The sequence below is a fragment of the Manduca sexta genome, chromosome 12 (assembly GCF_014839805.1).
Source record: "Manduca sexta isolate Smith_Timp_Sample1 chromosome 12, JHU_Msex_v1.0, whole genome shotgun sequence".
Lineage (NCBI taxonomy): Eukaryota > Metazoa > Arthropoda > Insecta > Lepidoptera > Sphingidae > Manduca > Manduca sexta.
The window spans coordinates 9,227,448-9,246,467 of record NC_051126.1 but is presented as its reverse complement, the minus strand read 5'-3'; the positions used below and the strand labels follow the sequence as shown (position 1 = coordinate 9,246,467).

Here is a 19,020-nt window from a genome sequence, read left to right as displayed (position 1 = left end):
GTTTTTTGCTCGGATCTAATTCGTCACAGTACTCATACGGACATTTGAATAACATAATATACCAGAGAAAACATTATAGTACAAGATTTCATTGAAGAGGAATTTTTGTTACTTTCTCTTAGAATCTACAACCTTACACTCATGAGACAACACATACCGAACCAATCGACGCATCTCTCTAGCGGATCGGCGACCCTTATCCCGGTGGGCAGTGGCTCGAACTCGACGACGGACTCGCGGCTGATCCTGTTGCGCTCCTCGTTCTCGCTGACGATGTACGCGGCGGCGTTGTTGTTCGCGATGTTCTGCATCTCCCGCAGCGAGATGGGCCCATTGTTGTTGTCCTCGCTGATGTTGTTGTTGACGGGCTCCGAGAAGCCAGAGTCGGGCGGGTGCGCGCGCCGCGCCTCGTGCAGGTGAGTCGCGCTCGCTGTGAACAGCTGCCGACGTACATGTACCAATTAATTATAATACATTTGGTTAAAAAGGCGATACAGGTGAGACATCTTAAACAAGTCATTGCTTAAATGCATGTGTGTTCATTTTCAAGTTTATTTGTCATACAATACCAGACCCCATCTTTAAGATTTGCGACAATTTCTTCCCCAAGAATATACAAATAGTGCTATGAACGTTTGCAGAAATTGACATGTTTCAAGATAACACATAAAAAGGTCAAACAACCATTACAAACCGCACAGTTATTATCGACGTGGACAAAACATTACTCGTCGGACAGTATACATGAAGCTACGGATGTTAGCATAAATGGATTACCTGATTATCCGCTCCTTCGTTCGGCTACAGAAAACAGAAAAAAATTACGTGAGACGATCTGTGGTTTTCAGTAAATAAAAACATCGGTTTTTTATATGGTTTTGCTTAAAACCTACTTTCTCGCAATACACGTTATAAAGGCAATCTAAGTCAGATTTTGTTAGTTATTTAGTCAAGTCAGAATAGTGTGCACCAAAATACATCTAAATGATGCCTACTTTCGGAGGAATGTTGAACAATTTTTACGCTCGTATTTTGCATGGCCGGCACACGCAACGTGTCGTGTGAACGGGGACGCTTTGTATCCGCTACAATCAACAATCAGCAATTCAATCAGCCGCTTACCTACTACTACACTCATCTCGGGTGTGTTCGGCATGCACATACCCCACTACAACATACTTTCAATAGGTTTCTGGATATTTAAATTGGTAAATGTACGGAATTTCAAATACTGTTAAGGTAATTTATAGGTTTCTTTTGTTGAATTTATTCCAAAGAAATGTTTGCACTTTAATCTTAGCATAAATAAAGTGTTTTTATTAACATTTAGATACCTAAGGTAATTTGCGATGTTTTGAACTAAACCAAAACAATGGTTTATATGTATGTTTAGCTAAAAAATTAAAATAATAAATTTGTTTGTTTGTCCTTTAAGCATATTGTAAATACCTAGTATTTAGTAATACTTTGACCCAAAAGTCGTCGCGTCGAGACCGAACCCTGGATCGGGGGATGACAATATTTCTTAAGCGGTCCTCCGACTCGACATTTGGGCCAGAATATAAATATACTTACAAACACATTTTTCTTTAACTTTTAAGAGGTGTTTTGTGTCGTGGTTCATTTATATTTTCAACAAATAGAACTGGTCAATTCACAATTATGGTTAATTCATGTCAAAAATGTTCTGGCTATATGAAAAAAATACTCAATAGGATTGCGGTGGGGGCTTTAAACGTTATATCCAGTATTTAAAACTGCACTAATACTCACATCGTATGGATGGAACGCACAAAAACTATACTTATATGTCGTGTCAGTTAATGAGAATGCTAATTGTACAACAAAAATTGACTTGTAATAAATTACGCCACTATTATCATACCTACACACATAATGTGCAATATGACATCATACAACGCTGAATGAAGAGCGGTAGCTGCGTGGCGGACAGCGGTAATAAGACGGGTGTGTGACATTGAGTGTGTGTTTGTGTGTGGTCAGTATGTGTGTGTATGTACGCCCGACGTTCGGTGTGCGACGACGCGACGTGCGCACGTTATACATGCGTTTTGTGCCCTCAGCTCTCAAGCATAGTTTAGGGTTGTCCGTTATTGTTCTACACATTTTATTCATAATTATATTTTATTTCATTAACTATACTCCACCAGTTTATTTATTAACTAAACGGAAGCAAATAGAAAAAAAAAGGTATTTTGCCGCACCATTTCTGTTTACGAAATAAGACGTAACACAAATATACTTCATAACCTGTTACACTATTATTCGCGTTTGTTACAGTTATATTTCGGTATTCTTATTTATTTGGGTTATTATTTATTTGTTTTGTTCTAAAAGGAATTTAGTACGCAGTAATTTCATTGACACGACAGTCTTCGTAAACACTGTAAAGTTAAGAAAAGGTTGACTACCCAGGAGCCGGATGTCAGTTTTTGTTTACATTTAGTTAAGTTCCTAAACCGATCGAGTGCAGTAAAAATTTAAAAGAGTCGTTATAACAAAGCTTAATAAGTATATAGTCGGTGGTGGAGCGTCTAGAATCTAGATTCTGATCGTAATTTACGCGTTACTGCGATCATGCACAATACAAATACGGATTAGGGTCGCTTTGTTCTTACGGGGAACAATATTCAACCACTTATTACAGAAATTACGCCTTTTCATCTACATCAAACGTGATAGCACGCTGTGCATCACACATAAAACGACTCTTTAAACATAAATTATGTATTGCATGGTACAAATGGCAGCCCTAGCTACGTCAAGGTTTATCACAATATGAGTTTTATTTGTATCCGCCGGCTATTATTGTACTTCCGGTTTAATGTATTATTGCGGTCTATACAAATTATGTTCCTTGTTAACTTATGAAAGAGGATGATTGTAATAATGCGATTTCAATTAATGACCAATTCCGAGTAACGGACATTCGAAGTATTAACTTCTAATGATTGTTTCGAGAGTCCCGCCACATTATCGTTTTATTGTTGTATAGCCTGTTTGTATTGAAGTATGTGATTACAGATTACTATTTCGCGACAAAATTAAATCGATTACAAAATACATCATAGTATTTGTGTCCCTGACAAATAAGTAGTGAAATCATAGGAAAAACATGCAGTGTAAACATGATAAAAAGGTGTACGGATACTTACCAACATCTCATTAATATGGTTGGCTAATGGCCTACCATTAAAATTGTAAATGAGAAAGTTTGAGAAGTTGTTTCAGATGTTTATTTACGATACGCATAAAATGCCTAATGAATATAGATGTTTGATACACAGATACTGAGTTGACATTGGTAATATGGGCTATTTTTATCCCAGAATAACAGCGAATGTTTTATTTTCTGTAAATATTTCAGGTGAACGAGAGCTAATAAAATTTAGACATGAAACTAACCTGAAAATTAACCTAACATCAATCTGAATACCCCAATAATTATAAATTAAAAGGAGTCACATATCTTACATGTTTGGTCATTATGTTTAAAATTAAATAGATTCCATAACACTATCTCTGCTTTAATGTTGTTGTACCGTAATAAGAACAGGTCAAGTATTACTCAGTTACAAATAAATTAATGCTGATAAACTTTTATAATATTACTATACAATATATTATGTATCTATGTATCTGGTTTTGTTGTAGGTCTATCGACCCAAACATTCGACTTACTCCAAACTAATAAATCGTTTTTCCTTCCTTCTTTTTTCCTTAGTCAAATCAATAAATACATACAGAAAGAAAAAAAAAAATAAAATTCTGTAATTCAGAGATCAACGCCCATTAAGCTTATAATATTGTAGTTATTCGGGGGTTACAAAATTAAACAAGTGGTAATTTTAATTAGTTGGGCTACTCCAAAAGTTCTGAATAATTTGGAATGAATTATCATTGGCACACTAGACGTAAAGGTTTTTTAAAAGATTTAACTTGGATACATATTTTAACTTCATACCGGAAAAAAAAATATTCGGGCAATATTTTTATTGTAATTGTCACTATTTACCTTCGGAAAAAAATGTGCTTATTAGTGTTAACGATAAAATATTTACATAATAATATGCTTATCCAGATAATTTCCTAGGTAATAGGTTTGAGTAATTGTTAATACTGTATTGTTAAGTGATTGTATGTACCGCAGAGTACATACAATCACTTAACAATAAAACAAAACTTCGTATTACTTTTCTCATGTCGTCGGCTTTGGAACAATGGACGACAATTTACAAGAACATTTGTCGTTTACGACCATACAGCAACAATGCGACAATGTGCCAATGTGCACTATGCTTAACAATAGCGGTTGTAATATTTCATGATGCTTAGGCTACCATACAATGTAACAATCTATGATATATCTGAGCGAATTAGAAAAACTTTAGGAGTATCTTTAATTTGAATAAAGTAAAGTGGCAAAATAATTTTTGCAACAAAGAATGCTTGCAAAATTCTAGATTAAACGAAAACTTACATGTATGCGAGTATATGACGAGATCTGATTTATTTTGTTTTTCTGTAACGTCAAGCAAAACGCGGTTTTATTAACGTTTAACTAGAAAGTTTACGTCTAGTATCTTCCTCGGGACTAATAGAACGGACGTAATATCACATCAGCATTAATCAACAATGTTGCTGCCTGCGCCCCATGCAAGCCTAAAGTAGATGTGCCGCTTACTATTGTTGTGTAAAGCAGTGCGCGAATCACGGTGAAGTACAAAACAGTCACCCGCACTGAATGTTTGTGCACGACTTTCTTGTTAAATATGGAACGGATTTGGTACGGTCCAATAACAAGTGTCTTAGTCAACAAAACACATATTTTGAAGATAATATAGATCCTTTATTTAAAAATGCATGTAAATATGATACTTATAATAATATAATGGCCGATGGCTTGGATCTTCAGCCACCTTATCGAGGGGTGATTCATTTTTTTATATTTTTATATGCATTGATATTTTGTAAAATATATATGCAAAAATGTACCAGTAATATTCAAGATAAATCGAAAATAATGGTACTTGTTTCCGATTCAAAAGCTCCTTAAATCTCATGAGAGATATCTTCTCAGTACTTAGATCATTGTTTGTTTTTCATAGAAGGTTTAGGTAAAATTTTTAACCGAAGATAGCCCGAAACCTAACATGGTCCACCATCCATGTTTTTAGTTTCTTTTTTGTTTTGTACTCAATTCAATAACATACTACGATTTTCGTAAGTGTCTTTATTATTAAAATTTTATAATATGTGGTGATGTTATAATTTAAACAATTTTTTTATATGCTCTATTTTTTTTAAATTTACAAATATGATTTTAAAATAAGTGGACCATCATCCACTAGCCAGTAAGGACTATGCCATATATAAAACACTAGTTATGTTTCGAATCACTCACGCAAGCATGATGATGCCCTCTTAGAAATTAGCAGTTTTCACACCTTGCATAAAGGAATAGCATGACTCACGATCTTTTCTGGATGTTTACAGTAGTATTTTATTAAACCTGTTAATAATAAAAATCGTATTTACAGCTAAGATACGAATGCGATAGTGAAACGCTAAGTAGAATAATCACTGATTAACATAATTATAATTATTAATAAGATCGCTAATTATAATTAAAATGTTGTTGTTGACTAGATCGATGGGGTAGTTGTAATTGTACACGATACGAGTAATACTACCGCGCTGATGTCTTGGTTTTGAATCCCGGGTCGGACCAAAATAATTGTGACTGAGATTTTCCATCTTAAAAATTACTCAGTCGCAGGTCGGAGCAAGGAAATTGACTGTAGGATACCCATGAGCCTCGGAAAGCACGTTAAGCCGTTGGTCCTGCGCCTGATAACTTTCTGATCATGTAAGATTGCCATTTCACCGAACTGTGCACCAGTGGATTGTGCACACACTCCTGCATTTGTTGAGATTGGCCACTGTAGCCGAAATTCGGTTCGGAAGGAATACATAATCTTTTACAGAATATAAGTTAATAGAGTTTCACAATAAAAATACGTTAAAAGAAAATTAGAAAACCTAAAGAAGTTCTTGTGAATCATTACTTTAATATGACTTGTACTAAGAACTAGTGTTTCTGGGAAATATGATTTCCTATTACAAGGTCAGTGCTATGAGCGATTAATGAAAAACGATGAGCAGGATAATTACTACGAAGCAAAAGGATATTGAATGCTAAATGTGTTTTGTGAAACTGTGCATTGCAAATAAACACGCTAGTTTAGATAGAAACAGAAAAAAATCTTTGTTGTTATCAGCGATAATCTTGGAAATTGCTGGTAGAAAATTTTGTAAAATCTAAGTCAAAGTATTTTGGAGATTATAACATGAATAAAACTGTTCAAGAATATAGTGCCAACAACTTATGAGTGAGCAGTGACGAATCAGTGAGCTTGCAATAGAGCATGCCAGGGCGCACGACTGAGTAATTACACTCTACTTCTGCAATTATACTAAGTGGACGAATGGTGAACGATACATTTTAAAAATCTTTTCAATCCAGTACAATTTAACCACACGGGGTTAAGTCATGTGATTGACATTATTATTTAAAAAATAAAATATTTTTTTTGATTTTAATAACTTATCTATAAATGAAAGTAAATTAATTATAATTTTGTAAGGGTGTAAATGGCATTAATATGTATGCTTTTTATATTCGTATGATATCATCGCACGATTAATCATGTATGTTTTTTCGACTGTAACTGCCATCAATTGACTGTATATTTGCGTACAAATTGCACTGTTAAAAACATAATTATGACAGAGAAATAACATTACAAGAGAACATACATGCATTTCGATGTACATACGAGTACCTACACTTGGTGGAATCCAAACAAAAATAGACTTAAAATGAATGACACGATGTTGTTGCCAAAATAATTGGAATAGCAATGTGGGCATTGACATTATTTAAAGTTTTTTTAAAACAAGTTTCAACCACACCCCGAAGTTAAACAGTTTTTGGACGTTACAAATTAAACAAACGTGTTGGGTGAGTAGGAATAATTATTAGTCAAATTAGAAACGAATAAGATACACACATACATAAAATCAATGATTATTTTTATTTCAAATCTGAATTGCTAAATTGTTAATTGTAATAAAGGTTTCTGCTACCTTTATTACAATTAACAATTTAGCAATTCAGAGTCTCTGGATGCCGACAGCTTCTAGTAATGGACATCCTGTAGCTGATGATAATGATGAAATTGTAATTTAAATGGTCTTAGTAATTATCACATGATCACTATTATATGAACTACATAATCAAGTTTAATAACTAATAACAAAAATCTTATGTAAAATATGCAAAACAAAATCAAAGTAAACCGTTCCTCCATTTCCCCGGTCGGGTAATATCTCGAATCACAAAGACGTTATAGAGGCGCAAAACAAGGCGCACTCATTAACAGCCTCTTATCAATAAGGCCCACATTTGTATCGAAGCACGTGCTCTCGTATTGTAATTAGATGGCTCGCGGCGACCGCGAGTGAATCACGATAATGATGCGCAAGCGCATAATGTTGTGTACACACCATTCTCTTGTCACTTGTACAGTTACCTAACGCTATAAACATCTCGGCTAGACTAAATAACAATGGATATTTGGCAAAAATATGCGTATGTATTTCGTCGATTGCTTTTACTATCGTATCTCCCGCGGTGTTTTAATGCTACACAGGAAACTAAATCACTACCACATGAGTATGAATGACCTACAGTTTTAATGCATATTGATCAACTTGTTAACAAATGCAACAAAAATTAGCTTTGGCCAGATATTCGTGTAGCCTACACAGTTCCGTAGCTGGCGATAATGTAAGACTGCCATAACTTCCTGGAGCTAAACCGAGATATTTAAAACTTTCGGTACTACATGCTAATAATTATAATTGTCTTAATTTTAATTCGGGGCAACGTTATTTATTGAAGGATGTTAATAATATATTAAATAAATAAATATAATAGGCTAAGGCTCAAAAAAAATGTACCTCACCTATAATTTTCATGAGCCCAACTACGTCGTAAGAAAAATGTAAGTTCGAAAGTTAATAAAATTAAAATAAATATTCCTATGTTGGCTACTGTTCATATTTCAATGCTAAGCTATTTAATAGTTTGATATTATTAAATGTAATCGAAAATTATCTGGTATAATAAAATAGCTTACTTCTTGTTTCATACAAAAATAAAATGTGTCTACCCATAGTCAAATATATATTTTTTTATAACGTCTTGAATCATATACTTATAGTGAGCTCTCGTATACATGTTGAAAGCATGCAAATAAAGCTATAATCAGTTTTGTTGATATATTAAAATAAGCAAAAGCTGAATGAATAACGACTTCAAAACAAAATGTTCCCATTTTATTTCACGTGTGTTACAAATGATTTGTTACGAAGTAGTTTTTTTTGTTAAAGTAGTAGCAACATATGATGCTATTTTTTTTATAATGACGACTTCACTACTTTCAAAATGATATATCAGTTTCCTGTCTAACATCTTAGTTTTTGTAGAAACGGGAATTCTTTAGTGCACGTTATTTTTCGTCCTTTGTTTAAGCGACTTTTCAGAAGCAATTTTGCATGGTAAGTAGCTAAAATTGTCTATAAAGTGTAAAAACAAATAAGAGGGATATGTATATTGTGATATAGTGTAGTTTATCACTTATTTACATTGCATTTAATTATTTTACGGGTTCTGTTATTCACGTGTGTTTGTTCACGTGGGTTACGTGTGTTACGTAACTGTGTGACGTAATACACATGAAAGGTATTAAGCTTAGATTACATTGGAAATATTATCATAATGGCGACCACATATCAAAACTTTGATTATTGAAGTTAGTCGTTCCATGTTTTGTAAAATAAAATATTATCTAAATATTTCCTTTTTTTAGATGCCACTAACACCTGCCGAAAGACAAAAGCTCTATTGGGAAAGGCTAAATTATTATTATAATTATATCATATTAATTATTTAGATTAGGATATAATAATATTTTTCTTGAGTTAAATAAACAAAATGTAGCATATAGTATTTGATCTAAAATAAAGTACTCTTTTTTGGTGTGCACTAATCTTAACAATATTTCCAGTGTGTTGCCTATTTTCTGTGCGTTATTGTGTGTTACAATTCCCGTGTGTTATGGTACATTTTTTGTGAGCCTTAGTCAATAATTAAATATTCTTATGTACATTCACTTATCATAAATGTAAGTATGTTCGCCTACGTGATGAATAAAAATTTAGATGAATTTTATTTTATTTATCTATAAAATAACAAGTCGAAACACCTCCGGGTAGACCAGGCGGTATGGCAACCCATCATAGAAACAATGCGTTTTCATGACTTTTTGATTTAGCTCCTGTATTTTGTTTACATAACTTATTCGATCTACTTTAAATCCATGTTTATGTTTTTTAATTAACTGATTCGAAGATTTTATATTTTTTACGTTGACTAATTTATTGACTTCATGTTTTTATGATTTTTGTAAATCATATTTACCATATAGGAAAAAAGCTAGTTTTAAATTTGGCTTGACGAAAACAAAATGCATGAAATTGCGTACATGCCGTCTATTAAACAAAAGTATGAGTAATATTAAAAACAGACATGACTAAGCTAAGATACACCGACCGGTCTTGACATTGGAGTTATATGTTTGGTTGTTCAGACCTGCCTCAATATTAAGCTAATTCTGTATTAAGTAATAGTTAATGTTAACTTTGATTACATTGTCAGCCAACTTTTTTGTTGACAGTTAATTACAATCATAATGTTTGAACAACTGTGTGCGGATTGTTTAGGTGTCTATAGTATACTAGAAGTAATAAACGGCTGACAAGGATAACACTGCGAAAAAAAAATGAATGATCAAATAAAACTTATAAGACAACTTAAATCCGACCCATACATTTTTTATACATTATGCAGTGCAATGCAATATGACATTATAAATTAAATTGTCAGTGCTTTTGGTATAGTATCATGACATTTGGAAGCTAAATAAAGTCGATATTATTGATCCCAATACCATGGGTGACAGTACGGTACGATTCACCTAAAGTTGCCAGTAGTAACTTGAATGAAAAGAGCTAAAAAATCGGCGCTAATGGTAAGCTTCGGGAGAAGCATAATATTTTAATTAGCCGACGCGCAATCATAATGTTGAAGCATCTAATACTGCACTAATACTAATGTTGAAAATTAAATACAATGTATTACCACAATAATGTAATCATATATAAAGAGTGGACACATACGCTGCATGTGGGTACAACAATTCTAAACACTGGCACATATTCGCATCGACCATTACCAAGGCATCCGCATTGCTCCTAGATTAATCTAAGAAACATTTTTAACGTTACATCGCCGGTTTTATAGGTTGGTATAATTTTAGAGCATGAATCACAAGAGCGATGGGGGAAGTGCGGAGCGATGACAGCGTAGGAGGGGCACGGCTTCGGGGTGTGCTAGCCCCGGGCTCTATGCCAACTATAAGCGCCACTGCATCGCTAGATTACAAACATTATAGCTGAGTTAGCCAATCTAATATTAACTCCTAACTAGTGTGCATAAAGTCTATTTTAAATGTTATGACTGCAAATATAAGTTTGTTGTTACGTCGTGTGAATGTCTCGCGCGTAGTCTAGGGTTTTTATGTGATCTCAAATTCCGTTGTGCAGAGTTCAAGTAGAGTGTTTCAGAGCATTGTGGAGGATGTGAGTGACTCCGTCGTCGGCCTGCTCGCTACTTAACTTCACAACTAGAAATTATTTTTCTGACCTAACCTTTGTAAAGGTGTTACTTACCTGTGCATTTCCTTTCCATGCTTAGTATTTCTTATGCTACGAAATCAATGTATGAACCTTTCAGAACTAATAACCTTATTTTAAAATAAATCTTAGCGTATTATCTTGGAACTATTCTAAAAGAACAACAATAATTATGTTTTCTATTTCTTTAACTATACAAAACATTTATAATGAATGGACTACCACGTTAGACAGTTAGAAATATTATTTGTTTCCCAAAAACAAACACAGAATTAGGCCATTGAGTTTCTTCATCCCCTCACCGTCACCGAGACGGGACAATATTTTCTTCGGAACTGATAGCAAACACATCTATCCGTGCCATTTCCATACATAATCAGATTATACTCCCCTACGCGGGGGTTCTTTTGCAAAAACAAAGACGTTTGATGATACTACAAACAGCGATAAAAAACAATCGGGATTTATATTACCTACGTGCCAAACTATCGGGTTTGTACTTTTCTTTTTCGGTTCGACATTCGCTGGAAAAAGTTTATTAAATGGGTTTTTAATACAAACAGAATGTGAAAATATATATATGAATAGGCCAGAAGAGGTAATATTGTAAAAATAAATAAAAATAACAAAATCAAACACAAGTGTGCTATATCTAATTGCAAGACAGTTAACTCTTTAGAGTTTGAGGATGACCTTCAATTTATTTATTCGTCTGTATATAAATTTAAGAGGCGTTCCGTAACATAATACAGCTAAATAATAGTCTGTGAAAAGGACTGCAATTTTTAATAGACGATATCACAAAAAATTTAAGAAAATCCAAGATCAGTGATGTATGCACAACGTTGCACGTAACACATGTTTACGCTGAGGTGTTGTCATCGACCGGCAGATGGGCGGCGCTGACTCACCCGATATAGCACCTTGGTGGACCTACGTCACGATATCGAATGACACGCTGAGGATAGCCGGGGACCTTTAAATCCGCCGCTGCATAATTTAGAATCAAATACATGTACATAATATACATATACTTGATCGGTAACGAACAGAAAAGTATATTAAGATGAAATTTATTTTCGATTACATTTTTATTTTGATAAAGCGAATATAGTAAAGAATTAATATTTTGATACGTATTGCTGGCATCTCAATTGGTAACCAAAATATGTAAAGTGCACATTGTAAAAGTTTTTTCTATAAATGCGGCGACAAAGCAGCAAATGGTTTACCTGAAGATAGCGATGATGAATATAATTATTGTCATTCATAAGAATCCACAACGCCAAGAATTTGAATTTGGATCCCGAGACAATAAATTGGTGGTACCCGGACAGTACAGTAATATGTTTTTTTTTTACATTTACAAACACTCGGATTACAAACAAATGAACGCAATAATCCTAAGAATTCCCAAAAAGATTCCCCAGAGTTGAATGTTTTGATAGTCAACGCACAGATATGTAAACGTCGTAATTATCAGGAGTACGCGTTTGTTTAACCAACAATGAGATGTATGAATAATTCTGTTTACGTCCAACGCGTGTCTCGGTACGGGCCACGGGCTGATGAATCTGGAACGATGCAATTGAGATTTCGCACAAGGTCACGATGACTAGATATCGAGCGAAGAATGAAACTATACCAAACAATGTGTCGTGCACGTAATTTGCGACCAAGCTGACGTGTTTACAGTTTGTTTCGGACTCGGTCTCGGGTTAGTTCGATGCGCAATTGTGTTCTTATTTTTTAAATATTATCACGAATTGATTTGTTGCGCGAGATGAGCCGTGAGATCATGATCAGTACCGATTCTTCTTCTATCTTTGATAGGTTTTTAGACCATTCTAATGCCGGCTGCAGAATAAACGCTAAGTTAGTTAAACTTAGTTTGCATAGTTGAGATGTTTTTTCTTACATAGGCGCTGACCAGAAACTATGTAAACTAAGCTATTTCATTTAATGTATGTAACTTTCTCAGCTATGTCAGCTAAGCTAAAGTGATTTAGCTCAGCTCTTGGTCTGTAATGTAAACCGACTTTAATGCTAACGACCCTCATGATACTTATTTTATTTTTATTTTAGTTTATTTGGAAAATAACAGGGTACTGTTTTACTTATATAATAAACTAAACAAATAGAAATACACATTCCCCCACAGTTTCCACAGATTACAAAACTTGTAACGAAAAAGGTGGCACAATATAAGTACGCACCAACACCTTGAGAACCTTTAAAAACCCTAATATATAATTATTTATCACATAACATATTTTTCCTGTACTGGGATGGAGAAAGGCGAAAGATGTCAATGCAATTAGAATCTACAGCTATATTATTATGCAATCGACAAGGTCTTTTAAGACAGGGTTGTTTAAATGCCTATTAAATTAATTAATATTGAGTATAAATTACGCTTCGTTTATAATCACCACCATGACCCGCGTGGAATACGAATTCTATAGAGTATAGACAATAATTATTTTGTGTTTCAAACATCATAACAGATGACCTAATCTGGGACGTTGTTTATTAGCGAAAAGAATAAAAACACCCACAGGTCACAAGGCTATTTAGTTAATTTAATACGCTTTCACAGAAAACGCTCATCCATTAAGCTAATTAGAATAATGATTTGCATTGTCCAGAGTGCTGATACACGATTATTTATGTTTAGTGTGAAATAATTTGGCATTGTATGAGTTAATATAATATTGTTTAATAAATACGACAATTATTTACATTAAATCTTCAGGACTAAGCAGGTTATCAAGAAATTTAAGTTTGGGTCAATTAAAAAAAACTGATATAATAAATGATATCTAGTGCATAAACAGACGTTTTAAAACGAAGCTATAGATGTACATCAAACCTTATTGGCTCATATAAATAATTCAACAAAAACATTACAACGCGTATAATGTTTGAACGAAATACATATACCTACCTACATCTGCTATCACATTGCGTTAAGAGCCATAAAAGCTAGATGTAAAAACATATGCAATGACTAACAACATATAAAATCATTTATAAACACGTGCATTAAGTACGAATCGTCATGTACATCGTAGGAGCATCGGAGCAAAGAATAGAAGCGGCACAAATGCCAAATGTCTTCTGCTTGATGAGTAATTGTGTCGGGCAGTCCCGTCTTTAATGACTCACGTCGATTGTACATCTCGAGTAATTAGCACAAGTGGTTAGACTGTAATAGGTTCGGCCGGGAGGGCTCGCAGTACAAAAGCATTTGAGTAAAGCCGACAGCTTCCTTTATATAGACTAAGTCGCTTTCAGACGCACTTGAATCCTTTCATTGAAGAAGCACTTGTGGTGCTCGAGTAACGTAGATATGTGTAGGTGTTATGTAAATTATGAGTAACTCTTTAACCTATATAAAGACTAAATTTAGGAATACAGAATCCGTGTGACGTTTTTGGTGAGAATTCGCAACAAAACATATTATGATTTCAAAAGTGATATTTGACATTCGAGCACAAGGTCGATCAGATATTCTCTAATATTATTGAGAATATTGCGCAAAGAATATGAGTATCTCACATTTAAGGACATTTGATTTAATGAAAGTTAAATTTATTTTTATAACTATAAATTTAAAAGTCGTTATATTAATACAAGCCTACGTCACGCATTGCATTTACGAAAATATCGGATAATTCAAATTCCGAGAACACACGCTAAAGAACATGAAATTGTGCCACCTGGTAAAGGATTCCACAACCTCGTCGGATACTTAATACTTAGTCTAAGCACGGTACGAATATTCTGTTAGGGTAATTAACAGATAAATGTTATGATTGACAAATATAGCTTTTCTCGCGATGATCTCCAAGTTATTGCCGTACTTCTTTTTGCAGATTATATCTCGTTTGTATAATAATAGCCGCCAAGGTCAGTGCGTTTCCTTGACTCCGGAGGTATTAGCACTAAAAGGATTACGTCACGAAAGTGACAGTTAGGCCTTGAATGAGTCGTCGTAGAGGCGTGCGTGATGTCACGGATGACCTACGCACAACACAATGGCTCTTTTTCTGCACCATGAGATTAAAAAATCGATTTTACCACCTTTTACTCTGTGATAACAAACGGGGAGCTACCCTAATTTCAATAACTTATTACTTGTTTCATTGAAACAGTAGCAAAATTGCATGACCTACCTAGAGTAAATACGTATTATATATTGTTCTTTATTTTAACGTTTCGTATTGTACAATTTCTATCATAAAGCATGTGACGTAATAATAAGCCCTATAATTAACATAAATTTGTGTTTTGTTTTTTTGCAAAGGAAAATGCCCAAAATTTAATTTTGAAATTATTCATAATTTATGAATTATGTATAGAAATAACTCCCGCTTATTTACTAGAAATCTGTTAATGGGGTATGTTTTTTTCTAATTACCTTTAAATTTCACGATGTATCGTTATTCGGCGTTTTAAATATAAAATTATTGATATAAGGACATTCCCGTACTAATAATTCATGAAATACTATTTTAAGAAATTACTTGTGTTCGTTTGATATTCCTTTTCGGGACGTTTTTTTCCGGAAAATAAAATAAAAATTTTGAATGTTGTTATTTACCCTTAACACCAAAAGTCCTGTCAAAAGTCTAGGCATAGGGATACTTATTATTACTCTAATGGATAGGTGATCGATATTGTTACAACATTGATATTCAATGATAATCACAACTATTAGTACAATAACTCAACAATATTGTATCAGTACTTGTAATAAAATTAGTCACATGATTTTTTTTTACTTTTTGGAGGTTTTTTGTGTCAGGGGTCATTTTAAATTTAAATATATTTTAATTTCAAACTTCTAAGCTAACAATTTTCTTCATAATGGCTCTCCATCATCATGTAACACCTTACTCATTGAAACCATTCTTATGAATCCAAATATTCCATATCTGCTGTAAGTTGCTGAGGTGTTGGGTATCCCACACACAACTTGATACTGCAGGATTAGCACAAGGAGCCATGTCAAGTAACAGTACACAAAATTTTAAATTAATCAGACTTGAGAAAGTATGAACTGAATTGTTGTTTTTCAAATACCTGAATAAAGCTTTATATACTTCACTTCTTAAATACTTTACTTTTCAAGGGAAGCTATGAAGAGAATTGAGATAAAGCAAAGTAAGAATTGAAAGAATAATTAAATAGGTGTATAGATATATAAATATTTCATAATATTACGCATAATCCTAATATGCCATAGCTCTAAGTATTTGCAATAAAAACAATCTTATCAGAACCACAGATTACAGATAACTAAGTTAACATGAAATTGTTCAAATACTGAAACATGTGTTTGATAATATCTGTTAGAATGGGCATAGTTTTGAAAACGCGAAGGGCGCGTCGAGTGCGACGACCCCATCCGTCCGCTGATTAGATACACAACTGGAAGTTTTATTAACCAACGTCGTACGTATGGGAACGAGATTATGACGCGCCGACCGCCCACCGCCGACGACGCCTACGGGATGAATGAATATCTGATAACGCCCAATCGTCGTTACGAGAAGTAGGGATAACTTAATTAAGCAAATGACCCACATTATTAATTAACAAGTATTGTCAAATTTATTATGTCAGTAATTTTCTAATCAATGATTGTATAATTACTTCTAATTGTGATACACAATAAACTTCCGCTTTTAACGCTGCCAGGTGGCAAGTACAGTTTTAGTATAAAACATTGCCTATGCCACTCAGTAATAACTGACAAAAGATAGCTTTATTAGTAAACACTCTCAGAAGTAGTATGTAGTACATAATTAATAACATCAGTACAGGCATGAAACACATAAGTGAGTGATAAAAACTATGGCATTGAAAAGGTTTACAAGAATATTGGATGAATAAGTGTTAAATAGGATGTTCTAATCAATGTTATAAAACAGACAAGGCTGAAAAGTTCAAAATGCTGTGTCAAGAATTCTTCATAAAAAATATACTGACATATTTTTTACCACATAATAGTCCTGAATTTATTAATAAACATGGAATTTATTAGATAAAAAGTCAACATTTGTTCATAATATTGTTTTAAACAAATTGGCCTAAATTTAATATCAAATTTATATTACTGTTTGAATCCACTATGTTTACCTAATTCTTTTGATTTAATAGCTAATAAGTCTAGTCAAGTATCCCTAACAGACTTCATAACTTTATTATTTTTGATATTACAATTGTATTATACAAGGTGTCCTTTACATAATACACTGAACTTAAGGACATCAATTACGACTATGGGCTCTATCAGACATAGAAAATGATGTTTATAAAAGTATTTTTGAAATATTGAGGTTTTTTACTTGTTTGACCTGTCTTTTGTTTCTGTATGGACAAATAATTAGATATATTCTTATTATTTTCTGCACCCTTAAAACCATTTACTCTTAGGTTCAGCATACCATTTATAGGACAATCTGTATGTTTACAATATGCAAATCAAATCATAAAGATAAATATGCATCATTCATTACATAATAAAAAAAAAATATATGTTGAAACTACTAATGTTTTTCTTAAATGATAATCTACTGGCTAGATCAATTGGATTTTGAAGTTTCCAGATAATTTAATTTTTGTGATGATCATCACTCTGAGTCTTAAACATGACTGAAAAATATAATTAAAAATGTATTACAATTTACCTTGCAATCTTTGTGTCGGTAACACCATGTACAACCAAACAGCAAGCCAACTGCGGTGAGGACCAGCGCCAGCGCTGGCACCATTGCATACAGTCCTCCGTCAGGACTCCAACCCTCAGATGCTTGCCCACTTGCATCTGAAATATTATATAGAAGCTTTACACTTCTATAGCTTCACACGAATAGACTGAGACTTTCAATTTCCCTGTAAAAACCACTATCTAGTCCAAATGCAAATAAAGAACATTATCATTTAAAATAAAAATCGTTAATTGTATGTTTGATACAATCAGCAAAACAAAACATGTTTACTAAATAAATAAGGCATTGTAATTTCTCGCAATAAGTAAAAATAATTATTTTAATACCTTCATAATTTCAATATATGACGACCGTTAAAAGTTATACCCTCTTAAATTTCACTTTAACACATGGATACATGTAAGCATGTTTCTGATCCTAACCAGATGTTATCTGCAGTATTCACAACAAAACATTGTATAATTTATTAGGTAGGTTAAGTTTTAAGTTCACAACTACAACAAGTGCGAACTTATCTTGTTTTATGTTTATAATTAGCGAAAAACATGTAAATTTTCAATAAAATGACTCACCGTGAGGGTAGTTTTGCGGCGTCGGCCGGACTGGGAGCCCGTCGCCAACGCGTGTGCCGGCTGCGGCCACCAATAACACCACCCATAGCACATCCATCATTGTCACATTATTTGCATAGCCGCATTATTTTTCGTTTCATTATTTATCATTCTCATACATCACCACAACACAAAAAATACACGGTCCATGACAGCCTTCCACTTATTAAATATTAACTATACGCTTGTGATAATTGCACTATTTTATTTATTTAAATGATCATGCCCACTTTGTTATATTATTTTCCGCACTTAAAACTTAAATTCAGTAATTAGTTTAATGCACATTTACATAAAAATTGCGCAACCCACAGCTGTAAAGAACGCCATTTTTCTATAACAGTATTGCTATTAGTAAGTTTTTGTGGAATATTTATTGCAGACTGGCAATAATAGTTTATACCGTTCTGAAATAAATTGGATAACGCCATGCCAAAAAAAAATTTTTTTTGCTATCAGCCATTTTCGGTAGGTAGCTACAATCAGTGTACTTATAAGGAAAAGGTACATTCAATAATCAGATAAAAGAAATTGTCAACGACCTGACGTTGGAAGTGCGTTCAGATTCGAGTACTCTAGGTACCTATATAATTCGGTAAAGTTCGCGAATGGATATATCGTAAAAGGCAGCAACGATTATATAATTAATTAAAATGAAACTTTTCCCTTATAAAACGTCTACTTATCATGTGAAAATAAATAAAATATGTAAAGGAAAACGAAATTGACAAATTTCGTAACACAGTTCTGTTTTTGGATTCAGATCTGAAAAACACATGTATAAGTCCAGCCTAATGTTACGCTTTGACACTTTACGTAGAGTTTAG

At 33.4% G+C, this 19,020-nt stretch overlaps 1 protein-coding gene across 3 annotated transcripts in view; it reads right to left on the bottom strand.

Moving 5' to 3' along the window:
- The window catches only part of LOC115446474, a 38,255-nt gene extending 19,701 nt beyond the window's left edge, over nt 1-18,554 (bottom strand). For 2 of the 3 annotated variants that reach the window (XM_030173139.2, XM_030173141.2), the window contains exons 1-4: nt 18,155-18,554; nt 17,541-17,677; nt 778-801; nt 158-440 (exon numbers count right to left, since the gene is read on the bottom strand). In XM_030173139.2, coding sequence (XP_030028999.1) covers nt 158-440; nt 778-801; nt 17,541-17,677; nt 18,155-18,254 — 544 coding nt within the window. In that variant the 5' untranslated portion in view covers nt 18,255-18,554. The remainder of the gene's footprint in view (nt 1-157; nt 441-777; nt 802-17,540; nt 17,678-18,154) is intronic. The other variant, XM_030173140.2, reaches the window with a different exon arrangement.
- Nucleotides 18,555-19,020: the final 466 nt, after the last annotated feature.